Raw genomic sequence first — 23,004 nt, forward strand, 5'->3', positions numbered from 1 at the left:
GCTTAACGCATTTCGGGTGATGTGTGCTAGGCTTATGCGAGTGGTTGCGGGCTATTCGCTATTCGCTCACCAGTTTAAAGGTATAATTTTCAGTCATTAAAATTATTTTTCAATTTTTTAAGGTTCAACATAGTACCAAAAGCAACACATGAGCATCGCTACAACTGTACGCTCGTCTATGAATATGTATGAAAGAGCAAACTGGAAACCTCACCATGGTCTCCTGTGTTTACACTGAGCTACCAGCGGCAGTGTTTTACTCTATTACATAGCGTCAAACCTCACCTCAGAAATACAACCCTTTACGTTTGTACCTCATGCTGAGTTAAAGTTGTTGATTGTAGGTGATATTAGCACATAGCTAGCCGTCTCGCTAACGAGTAAACCGGCTCACGTATCACAAGTGCACACTTGTCTGGTCAAAATAGGTCACATAACAACCACTGCTGTGTTCATCAGTAACATTTCCTAGCTAGTCACAACATTAGCTCAGACGTAGCCCTGGATCATTTTATGTAGAAAAATACAGATTTTAAATGGAATGAATATGAACGAGGCATTAAATATGATCATAACAAGCCCTGCGATGGGAGATACTGGTTTATAAATAAAGTCATAAGGCTTGTCTTTTAATTCCTGGTTAGCCAAATAAACAGCACTCTTGATTTTCTAACTACTTTAACTGCCTGGAGTATTTGCCAGTTTTACAATATACAATAAGTAGCCCATATACACCATCACTCGAGGCATGTGTCAGTATTAGCAAAAATGCAGACAGCAAAACAATTTCCATAGAACCCAAGGACTTCTAAACCGGAGGAACTGAGGAACATGACTCGTCCTGTCTTGTGAACCAAACTAAAGCCACCCTGGCTATGTGCCAGTTCTTTCATTTGGTCAAACCTGGGAGGATCACAGAGGATCCCATATACACACACCATATAACACTCTGAAGCTTTCTGTTCAGGCATGTTGCTATCCAGCCTCAACGCACAACCAACGCTCCCAGCCCAGTCATAATATAATCATCTTTTCAAAACAGAGACGTGCTCAAAAGGCCACGCAGTTTTGTGATCCTATTGAAAAGCACTGAGATGCGTAGCAGCTGGATATATATTTAGACCAGCCTGCTTGTTGCCAAAAGATTTATTGTGCTCGGGAAACTGAAATGATTCATTCGTGCTAGAAGACTGAGAAAATCATTGGTGCTTCCCCCCGTTTTCCTAAAAATATCAGGAAACACGCTCAGGTGCGTCAGTTTAGTGTTTGAGGTGGTGACATAAATGACGAAGTGTCACAGCAAAGGAATTTAGAAAATTAAAAACATGTTTGAAATGTATGATAATTATAGGAGATTATATATATATATGGCTTTAATAAATAATCAACAAAATAGATTTAAAAAATAGCAGACAACAAATTTCATCATCAGTTAACTGGACTGTGTTATGAAGCATGCAGTGGTGTCACTTTATTTCAAATAAAAACACGTTTAATGGAAATGGTGTAAAGTACAGGAACTCTTTACATTACAGTACACCACATTGCCGGCCTCATGACACAACATGCGCTTGAATTACTGTAAGCTTATTAGCACTTTGTACTGCGTCACTACATTATTGCACATTTGGGTCCATATTTCTTTCTCTTTATGCCCTATTAGAAAACATTATCTCATGCTACTTTAAGCAAAAATTCAGTTGCTTGTTTGAAAACTCAGTGGGCTGAAAATGAACATGGTCTCAAACAAATGAACATTAACAGACGAACATTTTCTCGTTTTAAATGTCATGAAGCATGTGCGTTACAGTGTTGGGCATGAGTTACAGATGCGATTGTAAAGTTCATAAAGACTAAATTGTTTGCTTTTCTTAGCATGCACAAGACATGTTTAACATATCTAATGTGTCCAGTCATAAAATTGCGTTTGCTTTGGGTTTCACATTGAAGTTGATCCCAAAAAACAGTCGATTCACTGATTCGAAAACGAAGCATCAGCCCCGAATCAGAGTGAGACAGGAAGTGAGACAGGAAGTGGTATTTATTTTGCCTTTGTCTGTATGAAATTAATCCAGTTGAAAAAAAAAATGTGTGCTGAACTAGTAAAAAAATTTACAGAATACCGTCTAATAACATCTGATTTGTTTGTCATAAGCACGTGTTAATATTCTCATGCCGTGACAGATCATCTGATAAATGTCAGTATTGTAGTTAGTGACCTGTTATTTAAGTGAGCCTAGTTACGAGTTCTGTAGTAGTGTTAGCTAAATTAAATCCTGCAAAGAAATATTTTTTACTGCTATTTGCAGCACTAATATGATTTTTCCTTAATTCCTACTAAAACACTTTCTATTCTTATACAACAAAGACTACTAACACCAACAGCATATTTCTTTTTATCACACAGCAAAGGTTTGGTCAGTTTTTGGCGTGCTGATTAGCAAATCTGTGAGAACTCATAACACAAAATATTCAGCAACATACACACACACACACACACACACACACACACACACATCATACTCGCACCTCAGCCTTCAAAGCACAAGTTGACTTGCAGTGAAAATGGCAGTGTCGTTTGAGCTTTTCATCTTCTGGTGAAGTGTAAATAAGCTCTACACCAAGACAAATGGCTTCCTATGTTTATTAGACTGCTTATAGAGCCTTTACTGATCAAAAGACACTGATTATCCCAAGAGTGCCGCCAAATCTTATACAATTTGCTCAGCCAGGGTCAACCATCAAAACATCTCTACACCACACAGTGAAAGAGTCTACTCCATTTAAACAGGCTGATGAAACCTCCAAGTTTTTTTTGACAGTATACAGCAACTTTGCTGTATGATAGTTTTATAGTTTAATTCCACAGATGAAAATTTGACCTCCCATTGTCCAGACAGAACCAGGAGTAGAGCCTATCTGCATGGTGATGATGACAGTAGTAGATCCTGTGTTGTTACTGTTGCCATTAGTAGTAGTAGAAGTAATAGTATGAGTAGTAACAATAGTATTAATAGTAGCTGTATAGGAATAGAAATAGTAGCAGTGGTTGGATTAGTAGTAGTAGTAGGAATAGTAGTAGTTGTAATTTTTAGTAGTATTATTATTAGAAGTAGTAGGAATAGTAGCAGGAGTAGTGGTGTTAGTAATATTAGTAGGAATAGTAGTGGTGTTAGTAATATTAGTAGGAATAGTAGTGGCAGTAGTAGTAATTGTTGTTTTTGTTGTTGTAGTAGGAATAGTAGCAATAGTAGATGTAGTAGGATTACTAGAAGTAGTATATCATGGTACATTTTAACTGGTACCTTTACACTTTCTTGTACATTTTCACAACATCCATCTGAATTGTTTACAGAGTTTGTTTACATGGTTTCTTTGTAAAGAAAAGCTCCCTCTCCTCCTTAATAGAGTTTGTCTAGATAATTTTTTTGCACTGTCCTTCTTATTTTTTTTTTTTACTGTATTAATGTTATCTGTAAACGTTTTTTTTTTTTTTATCTATCTATCTCTCACTATCTATCTAGATATATTGTTGTAAATGATCACACTGGTACTCTGTAGCCCATCACGCACTCTCTCCATAGACAAACGCCACACTGTAGCTCAATGCATCATCTCACAGGAACGACCAAATCCCCAGTCCACTCACCCAGCGCAATTTCTTCTCATGAACCCATGTACATGAACAGCGCGCAAGTGAAGAGGAAAGTTTGCTGCCCTGCGCTTTGGATCCAGTGAAAACAAGCCTGTAATGTAATGTGTGCAGCCCTGATTTACATGCACACCCTCACGCGCACTGCAAGGACAATCAAGACCCCTTCTCTATAGGAGCTATAGGAACACTATAAGAAGTTTACTTGTTACTTTCCTGCCGCACCCCCTCCCCCAACTCAATATAAGTGTGTGTGTGTGTAGTCGGGGGAAACGACTCACCAACATCCCCATCACGTCGGACCAAAGCTGGGTGAAGCTATCCGATACACCGCCTCCGGCTGCCTGAGACTCCTGAGAGCCTGGGTCCGCTTCCATGTTCACAACAAAGCAATTAACTTTTAATGAATGAACTATTTAATTTTAATCTTCGATGCTGTGATTTCGACTCCACAAACTGCGCACAGGTGTGTACATTAAGCTCGTAAAGAAACCCCTGCTACAAAAGGCTAGAAAAAAAGGAGGAAAAAAAAGTTTAACAGTTTATGCGCATTAAAATAAGTATGCGCTTTATAATAAGCCTGTTCAATGATAACAATCCAAAACCAGGGTCGATTCTGCGATATTCCATTTGTTGCCGGTTGTTTTCCATGAGAAAGCACGGGTGTAAACACTGCGGTTCACAAACTTTCAAGCGCTACTTTGACATTCACGAGCTGCGACGCTGTGCGCGCGCTGATCCTCTGTGCCGCTGGCGCGAACCATTCCGACTTTAGGGAGCCGTTTTTACATACACAATGTCCTTAACAGTGATACTCTTAAAGAAAAAAAATCATCAAAGTCGATTATAAACAGCTATAAAAAAAAGAGCTAACGAACTACGAAAAAAATATCCAGAGACAAACGCGACTAAGTATGTATTTTCTAGTGTTGTTGAATTCTTCACGCTCCCCTCCTAGAAAATGGACTCGCCCAACTCCAGTCACTCCTTTCCCATTACGCAGTAAAGCTCGCGCGCTGCGTGTCTCCTGCTGACCCTGTTGAGCTTTTGGGACGTTTCGTTGTTATTATTTTTGAAAATGTAGCCTATTGTGCGGCTTTCCTGGGTATAACACGGCTGTGGCGCATGTTCATACAATGGAACAAAGTGACATTTATCCTCTCACCGTCTCCAAAATAAAAAGCGTGTGAGAAAAATGTCGGCGTGTGACGTCACCTAGGCCTTTTTATTACAAACACGCCTGAAGGGGTTGAATGGGTGCTGTGCAAAAGTAAGCGATATGCATATTAGAGGCTAGTCATGAGAAGGAAGTTAGTCTTTGGTACATCAGGTTATCAGGTTGCACATAAACAGGTCAAGGCCACGTTCACACCTGGCATAAACATGCATCCTGGGTGATGGGATCGCGAGCGTTCCGGGTTAAGTACAGGTGTGAACTGGGTCAAATGTGTCTCGATGATCAGGGGTGTTAACTGTTAATCATCTTGGGCTGAGCCCAGATTCTTCTCCATCAATTTTTTAAACGTATTTATAAATAGACTGTTTGCATGCATTTTGTTCCTGCTTGTAAGGTCTAATTGCTTAAAAAATGTGAAAGTTGGACAAAAAGTTGGATGTATCATCATAAAATTTGCCTCATATGTTATCATGCAAATCAGTTTGCAGGACTACCAGACTGATAAAATATAAAACTTTTTGGCTATCTAACTCAAGATTAGGCTAGTTTGGTGTCGCTAACCAAGGTGCAACTAAGATAACATTGTATGGGTTTAGCTGCTACAGTGACATGCAAAGTACATTATCTGTCATTATGCTCTGCTCATATCATTTTCACATAACTTATACATAGTCACGAACTCATATGAACATCTACACACCTTCCTGTTCAGCATGAGAGGATGTTAGTGTTTCAGTTTCAACCCATTTACTGATTAAAAAATAAATAAATAAATAAATAAAAAATAGAGCATATAAATTTTTCATCACACTCACTGTGAGCTAGCGTTTGGCAGAACTGAGAGACTGTAAGCCAATAAGACACGTGTGTTTCCACATATTTTCCTGTAAACCCTGTCTGATTGGTCTCAGCTCCGTTCACTGAAGATATAACATCACAGGTGGTCTTCTTTTACTGATGTTCAGTTACGTAGTGACAAACCACTCCAAGTGGAGAGTTATTCGGGGCTAAAGCAAAAATCTTTGGGGCTACAGGCCAGGTTACACCGCTGGATCTGATCACTCAAACCACATTTGGACGTGGTCTGGGATGCATATGGCCACATCACTTTTATAGAGTGAACGAGAAATCGTCCCTGATGGCTACAAAGAATCGACTAATTGACTGTGTCACTGCCCTAGCCGGAAACTCCTAGACAGATCCACTGTTAAGCATTGAATGCCAAGCACAACTCTTTTCCACCAATCTCCACTTCTATTACGAACCCATAGCATTCTGCAGGGACTTGTGGCTAAGAAAGCAGTTGCTTTTCAAAGCTTCTTTCGTCATCTCATCTGCCGTTCAGTTATACGTTAAAATAGGATTTGCAGGACATTTCTGCCTGAAAACAAATGCAGCAGAAGGCTGATGTAATAAATGTTGGTGACACACTTCCTCCAGCGGAAATGATGTATGAAATCCAAATGCAAGTTGTCACAGGAGACATATTCGTAATGCCCAGTGTGACTGGCTATGCGTCTAAACTGTCCCACTTGTAATCGGATCACTTGAGACAGATGGTTTTGCCAGATGTGAACAAGGCCTATGGTATCCCGATTCATGTCCTACACCTTCAGAGTGGGAGAATGTGAATAGCATCATCGCCTCACAACTCCCTGGTTCGATCCTTAGTGCCAGTTACTGTCTGTCTATTTGTGACTGTATAGGTTTCCTCTGGGTTCTCCAGTTTCCTACCACTTCCTAAAAACCTACCAATATATGGACTGACTAAGATAAGTTGCCCCTAGGTGTGAATGTATGTCTGCAAAAAGGACTCCCCTCCAGAGTGCATTTCTACCTCGTGCCCAGTGTTCCCGGGATAGGCTCCGGATACACCACGACCCTGACCAGGATAAAGAGGTTACTGAGAGAGAGTGAGTAAGAGGACGAATGTCCTGTGTCACGCTGATGTCAGTGCGAGTTGACGTCTGTACTGAAAGGGACTTGCGTCATTACACAATTGCAGTGTACAGTATGGGTGGAACGGCTCAAACCAACAACAGACATATGGTAAGTCATAATACCTGAGTACAGCTTTATATTTTCAAAGAAGATGATGTTAAATGACATCTAACTGCATTTGTAGTACAACTATTAAACGATCTGAGAATCCCTCATAGCATTCAGTGGTTTTACAAAGTCATCGCACTACCCAGGGTCACCCAGAAGACAATGGGTTCCCTTTTGGGGTCAGGGTTAGGGCTAATTAGATCATTAATCAGATTGTCTTAGGCTTACAGCTCTGGCTTGCTCATTATACATCTACATATAAATCTATTAATAATATGTAATAATAAATATGTATCAATAATATGTTTAATGATAAAAATGCTAAAGAACTATAATTGAATTGAAGTACTGTATGTAGAAATATAGTTAGAAATACTGTATATTTAAGCACAATCTTTAAAAAGCTGCACCCTGGCCTTTTGTTTCTGAGTCTTGGTTTCTCCTTGTTTAGTTCATTTAGAGCCGTAGACCTCCAGTTAAGAAAGTTGAGTTGACCATAATTAAAAGCTCTAAAGAAATGCTGTACATGGTGAAACGAAATTGAACGACCTTGATTTTAACAGGCACTAAAGGTGGAGCAGACACTGACTGAGCACAATGTTAAATGTATTGAATAAAGAGAAGCGAGTGAGTGGATTTCTGCCATTATTCCTGGTTAGTGTAATGAAGAAACCATGCTTCTGTGTGTCTCTGTCGTTCTTTCTTTCTTGCCAGAAAAACATTCCCCCAAGCAGCAGCAGCTGTGTAGTCTCATGACAGAAATGCACGAGAGAGAGAGAGAGAGAGAGAGAGAGAGAGAGAGCGAGGGAGAGAGGGAGAGAGGGAGAGAGAGAATGGGAAAATAGGATGATAAAGAGAAAGTGAGCATGTGTGAGCATCTGAAAGAATTTCTCATTTGTCACACTTAGGCCAGGGAATTTCAAACATGCAAGAGTTTATCTCTATAAGTTTAATACATCATTTCCTACTTATGTATTTTTTTTTTTTGAAAGAGAGATGTGAACAGAGAGCCGGTTATCCCATCAGTTTTTATAAAAGCATCCAGTTTCTTTCCTTTTTAAGCACCTTTTGAATCTCAAATGATGTCTGATACAGACCATAGGATACATACAATTATTACCTGCTTTTGGTTAGGGCAGGTGTTCATTTCAAACCCTGATCACATGATACACATTCATCTCCCTCCTAATTCCCACAAAGCTCTGAAGCAGAGAAGAGAAATGTCTACAGCCTTGAGCCTCTGCAACAGCTGCTTAACAGACTTGCACACATGTGTACATGTGTTTGATTCAGGCCAGGAATATCTTATTAGGTAACCCTCTACAAGCCACCAAATGAAGCAAAAAGTTTCTTTCAAGAGTTCAAATTAAGAGACAATTATAAATATATACTGGTGCATCTCAAAAAATGTAAATATCGTGGAAAAGTTATACATCATGGTTGAGTTCTCGAATCTGATTGGTCAGGAGTTCATTATTTTCGGATAACTGCACATTAACATATTAACAGTAACATGAACGATAGGTTTATATTAATGCACTCAGTCTAGTGCATTATCATTTCTATAGGCAGTCCCTCCAGGATTTCATGATTTTGCAATCACAGACTTTAACGCAAAATCAAGCAAACTCTGAAATATTCGGAGGAGCTTGCAATTTCTCTACTGCAGATTTTCCACAGAGTTGGTCTGTGACGTGATCACGACGTGCATTCAGCCAAAGCGCCCTTTGATTCATGTGCATTGAACATGAGTACAGCTAAAAGGTCTCATTTACCAACAAACATCACTGCGAAAGAGCATGCAAAACAATTTTGTGCAATTTCAATTTCTCCAGTTCAAGTAGTTTTCTGCACAAAAAAGCACAAAAAATTAGCAAATGTCATCACAAATTTGGGAAAAAGCAGCAGCAAAATCAAGCATTTTTGGCCACAACAATCACAAAAAAATCCATGAAATCTTGTTCAGACTGTATAGTAACAGCGCATACACAAGGGCTTGTACACCAGATGCTCCACATAATCTAAGACTAATAATTCAAACAAAAAACAAAAAAAAAACTGTGTCGCACTTTGTAGCAACAAGTTTCCCAGCTCAGGAAAGTGTTCAGGACAGATGAGTTTACATTTTCAGGTTTCTTTGTTAAATGACAAGCTGCATTTTTTTTTTTGAGAGAGAGAGAGAGAGAGAGAGAGAGAGAGAGATAACAGGAACTAACTTGTCTCTTGGATGATCCAAAACATTAAACCTAACTACAAACTGTTAAAATATAAAACTGTAATCATTGGCAAATTGCTGTGGAATAAGCAAAATAAAACACTCCAGACAGTAATACCAAAATAATCCAAATTCTTGTCCATGTTAATCACACTTCCGCTACATTAGTCAGAGATTAGACTGAAAAAACTAGGTTGAGTATTCCTTTAATAACCCCAATAGACAACAAGCAAAAAACCTGAAGCAATCTGATAAACCTGGGGAATTGCTTTTTTTTTTTTTTTTTACTGTAGCATTTGAATGGTTTGAATACAGTCTATCCTGTGGGATGTAAAAGATAAGACAACAATGGAGCAGTGGCCCTCCTGCCCTGTTTAAACACAGAGGTCATTGCTCAGTGAATGACAGGCCCTTGATCCTCTGTGTGTATGGATATGTGTTTGCGGTGTTCCCTGCTGACTAATTACACACTCTCTCCCGACAGGATAAGGTTCCATTGTTGAAGAACTTCATGTGTGCTTCTTAACCTGTAGAATTTTAACTCATAGCCGTTTAGAATAGGCCAGGAATGTAGAATTTAACTCAGAATTGGGGCAGGAAGTGCATACACACGCACACACACACCAACTGTACTTGAGACTATATATATATAAATATATATAAAATAAAACAACTATCACATCTGTAACTAATCCCCTCCCTATAAATATGTCCATCTGTCCAGCATTCAAACATGGAAAATCCATTTCACGAGACATAACGTGACTATTTTAAGGTATGCAGTGAGGTCATGCTGAATTTAGTTCTAGACATGTTTAGAGCATGAACCTTGTGTGTGTGTGTGTGTGTGTGTGTGTGTGTGTACCAATGTTTCTTTTCCAGTCAATTGAAGCCAGAACTAATAAAAGACTGATTCCTCTTGCAAACATTCCATTCGCTTTTCCCCACCATTTGAACTTCCTTTCTTGCCTGTTTCACCATCTAAATGCATTAGTTCATCCGTCTGTCTCTTCTCTGCACCTGCAGCTCTGATGATACACACACAGTGGCTCTCTTGCAAAGCCCTGATTGCTATTCCACTGAGGGGCTAGCTCAGTGGAGGAGCCATTTTAGCCCAATTCTGAGCAGCGGTTCTGTTTGGGGTCGAACCATGGCGCAGACTCAGTGGACAAAATAGCCCAAATACATTAGCTTACAGCATATTTGGATGGAGGAAAATAAGCAGCTGCATCACATCAATGCACAAAATGTCACAATCTGATGTTTACTTTGTATTTTATCAAATAACATCATTTTCTAACAAAGTCTGTGAGCTGAAATATTAACAGTACAGAAGATTTGTGATAAAAAAATACATTAAGCCCAGTGTTTTTCCATGATGACTAAATATACTATTATGTAAAGCCAGCAATGTCTCACTCACCATTTTCATGTTATATTAATGAGCAAGTCAAGTGTAGAATAAGTGGAGATGTTGGTGCAAAAGCTGCACTTAAAGTTCCAGAATGCAATGCAGCTATACGCCACTGTTATGCTGAGTTACAACAGTGACTGGACATAGCTAGTTATTGATCTACAAGATGATAAGTGTGTGATGGCTTTGATGGTGGTATTAGCATGAAAGTTAACGCTTTGGAAGCTGATCAGTTTGAGCAGAAAGTAGCTGGACGGACTCAAAGACTAAAGCGCTGCTGCATTAGGCAGAGATGAAGCAAGGGCTACTGTAAATCCCACTGGTACCACTATCAGCTAGTAGTGAAGGACAATGGAAGTAATGGGGCTCATTTATCAAGCTAGATACAAACGGATCTTTGGATCATAAATTGTTTGTAGGAGCGTTTAGAAAACAAATTTGGTATTCATGAAAATCCTGTAAATTCGGAAAAACGTTCGTATCCTACTTGCGCTCCTGAGTTTGTGTAAATTTACAAATAAGAAGACTAACTAATGTATACCTTGACTTGATTGACTTCAAATCATATAATTTGCAATGACATACTGCACTTTTATATCTGGAATATACTGTTGAGGTTAAATTGCTTATTTTTATTACATTTACAGCATTAAGCAGATGCCCTCATATTTTGAGATACTGGGTTTTTCATTTCCATGAGCTGTAAACCGTAATCATCAAGATTAAAACAAAAAAAAGGCTTGAAATATTTCACTTTATGTGTAATGAATCTAGAATATATTAATTCCACTTTTTGAATTAAATTATGTAAAAAATTTATTTTACTTTTCCACGATATTCAAAATTTTTGAGATGTACCTGTATATCCAGGTGGGATTTATAGAAGAGCTTTGGAGTCTCGATCAAAAACACACCCTCATGTTAGTTCACTAGGTCAGGGACTAAGAATAGCATTAAGAACAATTTGTGAAAAACAATCGTTTTATTGCCATTAATTAATGAATATAAAAAAATAGCAATATGTCATAAACAAATGGCTCGTTTGTTATTAATATTATTAAATATTTTTATTGGCATAGAATGCAGTCAGAATATCTTCCATTTCTGCCTTTCAGACTTTACCCTGAACGTTCATTTTGTGCTCCCAGCTGTCTGTGCACTTCGCCATTTAAGAAGTTTTGTGGGCGTCACTAAATGCAAATGATATGTGTCAGGAACACTCTTTGTGCTTTATTTAGTTTAACTTATTTACACACAACTTTACTTTAGATTGATAAATGAGTCCCAGTATAGGTAATTTAGGACTCCGAATTTAATTACAAATGAAATTTTAGATACCACTGAAGATTACATGTTAATTATAAAATTAATTAATATGCAAGTCATATTATTTAGTCATATTAATTAAGGGTGGATTTTTCCTTTAAACTGTGTTGCCTCTGCAGCTATAGGAACAAATACACTTGTTTTTGTTTTCTACACAGTGAGGTCAGACTAGTGGCTTTATAAATAATATACTGAAATTAGTTTACTTTTTTTTTGCTCACTTAGTTTACTTTTTAGTTTAGTTTACTATAATATTCCTGGTTCATAAACTCATAGAACCAGAAATGATGCAGTCACTTACTTATCTCTGTTATGGTGAACTGAGATGTTTTGTTATGACAGACAGAAACACAGTAAACAGTTAGTGGGTGTTTTGTCTATGCAGCATGATTGTGTAATCAGTGCAAGCTTCTCCTGTGCTTGTTTCACAATAAGCGTTCCATAAGATTTACAGATATGATCTTGGGGGCTCCTAGGCCTTGAGATAAAGCACTCAGATTATTTCTGGGAACCAAACACCTAAAAAAGTCTGTATTTTGTCATATTAAATGCCTTATGATTTTTACGGTCCAATAGGATTTGTTTTTTATGTTGTTATATGTGGACCTTCTCCAAATTGTTGCCACAATTTCAGACGCACACAATTGTATAGAATGTCTTTGTATGCTGTAGCATTAAGATTTCTCTTCATTCTAACAGTGAGGCCCAAACCTGTTCCAGCATGACAGAGCGAGCTCCATGAAGACGTGGTTTGCCGAGGTGGGAGTGGAAGAAATGAAGTGTCCTGCACAGAGCCCTGACCTCAGTCCTGCAGACTGCACCCCAGGTCTTCTTGACTGATTGCTCTTGTGGCTTAATGAACACAAATCCCCACAGCCACAAGCACATATGAGTATGATGGTCAGGTGTCCACATACTTTTGGCCATATAGTGTATTTCCAAACCCTTGTGTTAATTTTTTTTTAAATTAGATGCATGCCAAAGATGTGTAATGTTGTAATGTATAAAGTCTACACTGTAATCTATTCAATCTAAAATAGGCTTTATTGCTGGCACCCTGTCCAGGGTGTACCCCGCCTCGCGCCCGATGCTTCCTGGGATAGGCTCCAGGTTCCCCGTGACGCTGAAAAGGAGTAAGCTGTAGAAGATGGATGGATGGATGGAATAGGCTTTATTAGCTTTAGACAATGTACAGCTTAAGTGATCAGGACAGTCAGTTTCATAGGTTCTGCTTATGGAAAGTACCAACCTGTAGTAGTCAGGAAATTTTTAGAGAACTGTCTGTCTGTTTAACACTGTTTGTGTTTTTGCATGCAAGTTCAATCCAGGCATCTAAATGTACTGCATGAGTTCTTGGTTTTTTCATTATAAGAACATCATAAATCTCTCAGTACACAGAGTAGGACCAGCAGTCTTACTCAACTTTGAGGTGCAACACTGCCCTCTATGGTCAAATTATATATATGCAGTCAGCATCAGTATTATAAGCAAGTCCAATAATGTGAATGGTATTTAAAGCTTTAGGATTGTCTTGTAAGGCAAATTTCACACGATAAACTAAACTTTACTGTATTTGCCATGAAGTTGCCCGCATACAAGTGAGACACAAAACAAAACAAAGATTCCCATACTGCTTTTCCACTGACTTCACGGACGCAGTCGATTAAAAGCTCAGCTTTCCCCTTGCTAAGACGCCTTATGAGAAATTCCAAGCAGAAGGCAGTAGGGCCAAATGCTGGCCCTGTTCAGCCCTGTGTGGGATTACACATCGTCACATGAGACAGCTGCAAATGGTGCTGTCCAAGAGATACCGAGCTAGGTCAAGACATACAAACAACACAACCACACCCTTATCACACAGCCAATGAGGCTCATTTTCATTTTGATTGTACGCTATGATTATTCAAGCTAGTCCATTTTAACATAAAGGTCACATTATGATGATCAACATTACCACGATCTGTAACAGACTCACTGCTGGTGGTCAAGATCTGACTCAGGAAAGCATTAATGTAGTACATGCATGCTTTAAAAAAAGTTGCTAGAATTGTCGATATGCTCTTCACATAAAGTCTGTATGGGCCATGTGTAGCCAAGTTTACAGCTCCATGCAGACCAGCAGCGTCAGCCAACCAGATGCTAAATGTTCTCATGTCATTGCTTCCCACCCACAACAAACAACTCTCACCATAGAGATTAAACCACCGGAGAGGTCCCACTATGGACCACAGGAGTGTTTCACACACTACAGCTTTACCTACAGCCAAGCAGAGAAGCACACAGATTCACAAACTAACACGGCTTCACTCATTTAAGAGCTGGAAAACACACACACACACACACACACACACACACACACACACACACACACACAATCGCTTATATATGGAAATTGTAATTTGGGTCACTGGAATTCCCCATGACTTATAGCCCACCCATTTCTGCTTAGCAAAGCATAGTTTACACTGAAACACATAGACACTCGTCCAAAACACATCAGAAACCCATTACAAATATGTCAGAGGGAAACATTCTTTTCGCATGTTTATATCTCAGCAGTGACCCCAGTTACCTCTCATGTCCTCTAGTGAACAAGCAAACAGATACAGAAAACGGATTTAAAGGAATACTCCGCCATTTTTAATACCAATCTCTATCTAACACATCTGCACCGTATGTCTCATTACCAAGTACAGAAGTTTCAACATAATTCTTTGCATGAAGAAAAGGAACACTGTTTACTTAAAACTGATTTATAATCCAAGTTTAAGGACAGCTGTAAATACCATCAACAAATGTAAAATACAGACGGGTGACAAATTAAAGGGGGGTAAAAAGAACACAAATTGCCTCATTATGATGTCTTGCCACTAGAAGCTGGTCAGAACATCTTCAATACAAGTCTCTGGAACTGTCATGGAGGAATGAACACTATTCTTCCAAAAGATATTGCCTGAAATGGTGTTTTGATGATGATGAGGAGGAGGAGGAATATGGTTTTGATAATATAGAGCACTGTGTAGCATGTTAGTCCCCAATCTCCCACAGATGCTCAGTTGGGCTGGGAACTGGAAACAGCAAAGGTCACCACATATGTACATCATATCCATACTTTATAGGGGGCGGAGTCATCCTGAAGGAGACCACTCCCATTAGAATGTTTCCTCATAGGGTAAAGCTGATCTGTCTGAATAACTTTGTATTGGTTTGCAGTGATTCTTCTCTATAAGGCAGACGTAGTCAAACTTTGTTCCTGTAAGCCCCATTTCCTATTTTAACCCATTTTAAATCACTGTACAGTTATAATTAGCATCAAATTGAATTGTAAAGTGTTAGATTTGAAACTTCATTGTAGGTCTATTTAATGTTTTTTCCCCCAGCCTGTTTTCAACATTTTCCCTCTTTTTTACTACAATATTTTTTTGGCTGAAATATTTCAGTGGCACCCCTATACATTTAGTTAATATAGTTAACTGATGTTATGTAGTTACATTTACTTCAGATGCACACTGATACACTTTATCTCACATTAATGACTCTCGATTTTCTGTGACAGAAAGCAAGAGCGCCGCATAAGCACATCTGTCATGCCGAGAGCTCAAAACACGTACACAACTGTCAGTCATTCTGGATTCACATGTCGATTCTGCTGTTTTTATCCTGGGGGTGGGGGGACTGCTCTTTTGGCATATTTTTGTGTTCAGCAGTTGAAATACAAAGCTTCTTCACAAAATGTCTAAGATTGGCAGGTCTAAAACAGTCATAAAAAAAAAAAAAAAAAAAATCTCTTCATCTCACCCATGCTCCAACTGCATGTTTTTTGCACCCCACATTTTGAACACCTCTGCTCTAAGGGGAAAAGTGGACCCAAAGCATCGCAGCAAAATGTCCGCAAAGCAAAACAGAGACACCTGTAATTTGTCACATGCTGACACCTTTAAATTTAAAGCCTTCAGAATGAGTCAGTCTTACCAAAGCTGCATTCATCTGGTTTTATCTGGTTTCCAACAGTGGAGTAGTACAGTAAACTTACACTTACTATAAGATGAAGGTTACATATAAAACTGACAAGAACCACCTCTCTGAAAGGATCCGTTTTACAGATTCAGCGCTCAAATCAAATGCAAATTCAACTGCTCTTTGACTTTCATTAGAAATGGATGAGTCAACAGGTTTCCTGTTCTGTAATTGCTACATTATTGTTTGTAATAATAGCACACACACTTCGCACCAAATTCATATTAGCTTGGAAAACTGTGAAGTATTCCATTAAGACATAAGAAATAAATGGTTTAACTTTCAATAAGGAGAAAGAGAAAGATTGGTGTGGGCTTTTAAGGAGAAATGAGCAAGATCACAGGGTTAGTGGTGGCATTACATGTAAAACTACTCTTTAATAAGCTTCAGTTAGTGCCAATTTCTCTCTTCACAATATCCCACACACACGCATCCATCTGAGAGATGGAGAGAAATGGGGAGTGGAGAGGGGCACAGAAGCAGCAGGTGAGAAATTGAGTTAAGCCAAGCGCAAAGAGAGAGACAGAGAGAGACAGAGAGAGGGGGGGGGGGGAGGGAGGGAGGGAGAGAGAGAGAGATTAGCTTGAGGCTGCTGGCAGTGGACTGGGTTTGTATGACACATGTCTGAGAATAGTGAGTTATGAGTTATGAGGGCACAAATCTCTACGCTCTAACACACAGCAGCAGCAGCAGCATATGCAAGCCCACTGGCATCATCTGGGCATCCATACCACCTCACAAAATGTCACACTAGTACACAGTGACATTCACACCTCCACCTAAGCATTTTCAATACACATGTGAGCATTAGTTTATAAGGAGACATTCTCTGAATACAGTGTGTAAACAGTGTGCTACATGTCTATCTGTATATGAGCGTGGGATTTTGTGTGTGTGTGTGTGTGTGTGTGTGTGTGTGTGTGTGTGTGTGTGTTTATGTTGGACTGATCCTCTGCCTGAGGATCCTAGAGCAGAGCCAAAAAGAAGAGTGAATGGACCACGGACCAGAGTGCTGTTACAAAGCAACAAAATCTTTCACTCCGAGCTATATGATAGAGACTTAAAGGGAGCAGCCACTAACTCCTGCACAATAGCTGCACTCTATTGTGAGAGAATTTGAAAAACAATCTGGGATGGGCAAAAATGCTTTAATATGTATCCCAGCAAACATGAGACGTCTGCCAGACATGTAGATCATTGCGTCGGTCAGTCCAGGACCATATCTGAATGGCGTGTAAATCAGGTTCAGGATCTGGATGTCTGACAACCACCCCTCTTGGACGTAGATATGCAGTTCAATATTTGAATGTCTGGCTAGGAGGTTTTTTTGGACATCTGTGGACGTGCAAGACAGATGCAGGAAACTGACACATGAAATGTCAGTTCAATTCAAAAGTTGTTGTCAGTTGCGGTGAGTGGTTGCCTGTCATAGCATAATGTTCATGTTGCTGTTATTGTATACTGTCCAAATATTTGGACAAATTGTTTGATGCTTTGAACATTCAGAAGGCATCATAAAAAGATGTCATAAAAACTTTCATTCTACCTCTTCAGGGGACATCTTTTCAACATGCGACAAGACGAACAAAAGACGTCTGGACATATTTTTGCTCAATGGGATTTTAGTACATAATACAAATTGAACATTGAATGACAAACGGAAGGTGCTTTTAATATTTCTAGCCATAAGGCTTGTCTGGTTGAATTACACCAAAATCACATGAACATCACTTTGTATGACATCAAGATAAACTTAAAACTTGGTAGTATGGGCTTCCACATGAAGCAACCTAAAAGCGCTCACAGTATTGTTGGCCGGGAGTCACGAGAGCAATAATGGCCAGATATTGGAATATTGGAAATGAAAAGGTTTCATTATTGGTGTATTAAGAATACATACATCCTCAGTTCACATTTCTTCATAGTACAGCTTGATGTAATATTTAGGGTGTTGAATGTTTTGAATGTGTGGTTTATCATTTTCCACTTTTCTACCAAAACCCCAAAATTGTAAAACATTCATTCACTACTGCATCTCCAACAGACAAATCTCTTCTCCAGAACCAGAGCTATAAAACTCTCACTATTTACACACCAGAGTTTAATGACTTATGGCCAGTGGTTTTAATAATAATATACAGCACTCAGAAAGCACACAGCACTCCCATAAAACAAGCCATGTTTCAGTAATAGCAGCTTTGATGACAGGCTAATGACATTTCTCTGTGTATGTGGCTGAGGTACAGGGGCATACAAATTTGAGCTTCACTGTTAAATATTTTTGGCACGATGCTGAGAATGCAAACACAATTTAATGGTCGAATGTCTTTATGTTATATTAACTAGGTATATTTATGAATCATAATGCCATCCATTTGCAATACAGGCCAAGTTAAGAATGTGTTAAGATCATTTCATTATAATTAATGTCAAGATTGTTTTAAAATTCCACATTAGAAAAAGTCCCAGAAACACGAATTCACTTCTCCCATCATGAAGAAATCCAGATTTGAAGACTCCTGCCACTATACTTTATTTTGGTTTTTGAAAACTCTTGAACATTCGAATAATCTACAAGATTAAGATGTACTCAAGGCTTAAGGTGGGGATATCTGTGAGATATGATCCCATTAAATCTAAATAACTCTAAAGAAACCTCAATTAATTACCCGTCTGACCCATCGAGGCATGGAGTCCATAAGATCTCTGAAGGTGTGCTGTTGTATCTGGCACCAAGACGTTAACAGCAGATCCTTTAAGTCCTGTAAGCTGAGAGGTGGGGCCTCCATGGATCGGACTTGTTTGCCCAGCACATCTCACAGATACTCAATTGGATTGAGATCTGGGGAATTTGGAGGCAGAGTCAACACTTTCATGATCTTTAAACTATTCTTGAACAATTTCTACACTGTGGTAGGGAGCATTATCCTGCTGAAAGAGGCCTCTGCCATTAGGGAATACTGCTGTCATGAAGGGGTGGACCTGGTCTGCAACAATCTTTAGGTAGGTGATACGTGTCAAAGTAACATCCACATGAATGTCAGGACCCAAAGTATCCCAACCAAACATTGCACAGAGCATCACAATTCTTCCGCCGACTTGCCTTCTTCCCATAGTGCGTCCTGGTGCCATCTCTTCCCCAGGTAAGAGGTAAGCGACACACACATACCTGGTCATCCACATGATGTAAAAGAAAACATCTGGGTTACGCATGTAACCCTGTTCCATTTCAAAGGGAACGAGACGTTGCATTTAGCATAACACTATGGGAACGCCGGTCGCGCACGAGTGGTGCTCCCATAGTGTTATGCTAAACGCAACGTCGAAGTTCCCTTTGAAAGGGAATATGATTCATCAGACCAGGCCACCTTCTTCCACTGCTTCATGGTCCAGATCTGATGCTCATGTGCCCATTGTAGGAGCTTTTGGCGGTGGATAGGGGTCAGCATGAGCACTCTGACCGGTCTGCAGCTACACAGCCCCATACAGTGATGCACTGTGTGTTCTGACACTTTTCTATCATAGCCAGCATGAACTTTTTCAGCAAGTTGTGCTACAGTAGCTCTTCTGTGGGATCAGAGCAGACAGGCTAGCCTTTGATCCCCACACGCACCAATAAGTTTTATGGCTGATTGGTTATTTGGAAATTATATTTAATACTGGATTTAAAGGTATAGGAACGAGAAGAGTGTATAGAAATGGGGAATTTGGTGTTTTGGTTTAATCAAATTATTGAATGAAATAGGAATTTTATGGTTTGGGTCTCTGTTAAATCTGTGTTCCATATGTTTAAAAATGAATGTGCTGTTGAAATGAATGTGCTGTCAATTCTTAGCTTGAATGAGCAGCAGGATATGAATAAAAAATAATAATAGAGTAGCACATTATCTAAATCAATCAACTCATAATAATAATGCCTTATGACTAGAAAAAGACAAACCTCCAATATCACTTTACATGTTTTGACATGAGCTGTTCATATATTCTCCAGCATGGCTTTCTAAAATACTTATGCAGTGATTATGAGTATGTTATGAAGGTGCGATGTAGGTACCATTCAAATAAAGTGTTACACTGGCTGATCTTATTGGTTGAACTTTGAAAAGATTAGTGTAAACTAGTGCTGGTAGGATTGGACTAAATGCACACTGAATTTGTGAGTCAAGCTTTTCTCAATTTACATTTAAAAACCTTGCACATCATGGTATACCAAAACCAGTAGACAAAATGTAACCTTGTAAAACAAGTTACACACACACACACACACACACACACACACACACACACACACACATGTATGTCTCATGCATACTCCAGTATGCATGCATGTACACACACTCATACCCAAAAGACCAATTATCTCCCACTGGAGGTAAACAAAAGGCCTTGGCTTCTGTAAGCACACTTAGTGTGGGATTAAAGTGACATTCGTCAATTTAGCTTCATGCTAGAGCTTCACACAGAGACCACAGTGTTATCTGTGTGCTGTTAAAAAAATAATTAATCTCAGACTATTCTTCTTGGACAAAATAGTACTCCAGATCTGTGGGATTTCAGTCCAGTGGCCACTTGTGCCATTTAAGTTGGAACGTGATGATAATCCCCAAGATAATTTTACGATTATTCAGGATTATTTTAATGTCAATTGATCCCTCCTAACAATCACAAACTCATCTTTATTCACTTTTTAATCTTCATTTCAAGACCTTTTTCTAGAGCTATAGTTCTCAGGAGCAATGGGTGAGATTTATGAGGACGATCTGAACATATTTAGGCTTATGATCTAGGCAAGTCTTGAGGACTTATGTTCTGTGAGGACACTGACAAAAAAAAAGTGAAATATGAAACATCAGTTTCAAGATTTCTGAATTCGTAGCCCTGGCATAGACCAGGCATACGTCAAGGTGTAAGTCCTAACATCTGTCTAAAGTCTGTCCAAATGTGTTCATCTCATCCATAACACTATCTGACAATAACACGAAACAGTAATGAGGCATTACCCATCACGTTATTTAAAAACAACAACAACAACAACTGATGGAAACGGTGGAGCAATTCACACAAGAGAAATCCACTTCTAAATTTTGGGAAAACTTTACATTGTACTACACTGAATAATGTAGCATGTGCAGTATGCCATGTTGGGCTTTTTGAATAAGTTAAGCTAGTAAGTAGCTAAACAATTTGCTGATAGTCCCCCTCTGAAACTATTGGAATGGCAAGGCCAGTTTATTTGTTTGTGCTACAAACCAAAGACATTTGGGTTTGAGATCTAAAGATGGATATGAGATGAGAGTTTAGGATTTCAGCTTTTATTTCCTGGTATTTTTATCTAAATGTGTTAAACAATATAACCCGTGTTTCACAGATGAGACATTGTATGTTCTGGATCGTGAGCAGATCCTTTCTTTCTCCACACTTTGGTCTTTCCATCACTATGGTAGATGTTAATCTTGGTTCCAGAACTTTTGTGGCTCATCTCTGTATTTCTTTGTGAATTCCAATCTGGCTTCCCGATTCTACTAAGTTTTAATAGTGAAAAATAGTACTCATTGCTCAGTCTATCTGAAAAGAAAATGTCGATATAAATTTGACCACCCCTAAAATGGGTCATACTCTTGTCAATACATGAGGGCGCGCAGTAGGATAAATGTGGGAAATACCATGCAGTCCTGCACTCAATCGACCAAATGCAATGGAGCTAGCACGAGAGATACCAGAGAGAAGGTGTTCGAGAGACACTTTTTCTTAGAAAATAAATGCAATTGTATCTCAAGCATAAACTTCCTGCACAGTTCATTAAAATGAAAAGTTTATGGTGAAATGATTACGATGAAGTTTATCACCTATTGTCTTGAGGTGACTTTAAGTCTTGAGTGTGAATGAAGCAAGCTGATAAAATACTGTTAATTAAAATAGCATACAACTTGAACAATTTGAACAAATAATTTACAACCTCAAAAATGTAAGTTAGACCAAATACGTTTCATGCATGGAAGTTACTTCTCTTACTATAGTAACAGTAAGCTATATGTGCGTTCTCTCATGATCATCCACTCAACAGTGAAATGGTTAGGAATCAGTTCAGTATAATTTTGACATACTGAGGTGTATTATACAAAAACACAGGACCGCCGGATGTCTATTTTATCCATGTATAGTTTAGGTTAGTAATAAATTGAAACTTAATGCAGTGACATTTCACATATAAATAACAGAGGCCTTTTTTGTATTCAGATTTCATTTAACACTGATGATGTCATGAGTAAGAGAAGCTTTTTTCTGGCAAGAAAAGACAGGTAAGTTGAGGAGTAGTTCAGAAAGTACTTGTTAATTTTTTAATGCATTCATGGCACTATTTGCCACATAAAGTTGAACAGTACTGTATGAATTATAGCATTTAATGTGTTGTGTTCATGTGCTGGTTTAAAGATACATCACAGTGGTTCACTGAAGCATAGACCTGCATTACACAAACAAGTTAATCTGGGCAAACTGAAAAAAACTGACACCCCCCCATACTGAAAAAAACTGATACCCCATACCCCCATACCCCATTCGCATACTGACCACAAGAGTTTGCTTGCAAACCACTCCAGACTTCGTTTACAATCTGAATATGGTGGTCTCGGTCGATTGTTTTGGTGTAGATCTGAGCGTGATTGCCGTGTTCTTATATGTCTAAATGAACCGAAACAAACACTCCAAACGAGCCAGGAGTGAAAACGCCCTGAGATTCAGGATTTTCCCTTCATTTGAATCAGATCCGAAGTAACTAGTAACTTGCTACTTGAGTGGTCTTCTCATTGGATACTTCATGACTCTTACTCAAATAATTATTAACATTATTACTTTTACTGTTACTTGAGTAATTATTTTTATAAGTAGTTTTACTTGTACTTGAGTAAAATTTTTGGCTACTTTACCCACCTCTGGTGAAAGGTAACACATGCTTCTTCCGAGACACATGAAGCCAGCCAAGTGCATCGTTTTGAACATGCAGTGTGTACAGACAATTTTGCTCCACGGATAGCTCTGGTGTCATGAGGATTCGAACTCACGCTCTCCGGACAATAGCTTTTCTGTTGCACCACAATGAATTTAAGATTGGAGTGTTTCAGGATTTCTATTGCAAGCCTAGCTATATAGTAAGC

At 38.8% G+C, this 23,004-nt stretch overlaps 1 protein-coding gene across 5 annotated transcripts in view; it reads right to left on the reverse strand.

The window, feature by feature from the left end:
• The window catches only part of sash1a (SAM and SH3 domain containing 1a), a 90,934-nt gene that overhangs the window by 60,254 nt on the left and 7,676 nt on the right, over positions 1-23,004 (reverse strand). For 3 of the 5 annotated variants that reach the window (XM_053646299.1, XM_053646292.1, XM_053646282.1), the window contains exon 1: positions 3,934-4,874. The exons of 1 other annotated variant lie outside the window; for it this stretch is intronic. In XM_053646299.1, the coding sequence (XP_053502274.1) occupies positions 3,934-4,029 (96 nt within the window). In that variant the 5' untranslated portion in view covers positions 4,030-4,874. Of the gene's footprint in view, positions 1-3,933; positions 4,875-23,004 lie in introns of those variants that run through there. One more of the 5 variants, XM_053646316.1, reaches the window with a different exon arrangement.

This window comes from Ictalurus furcatus, chromosome 2, assembly GCF_023375685.1.
Source record: "Ictalurus furcatus strain D&B chromosome 2, Billie_1.0, whole genome shotgun sequence".
Lineage (NCBI taxonomy): Eukaryota > Metazoa > Chordata > Actinopteri > Siluriformes > Ictaluridae > Ictalurus > Ictalurus furcatus.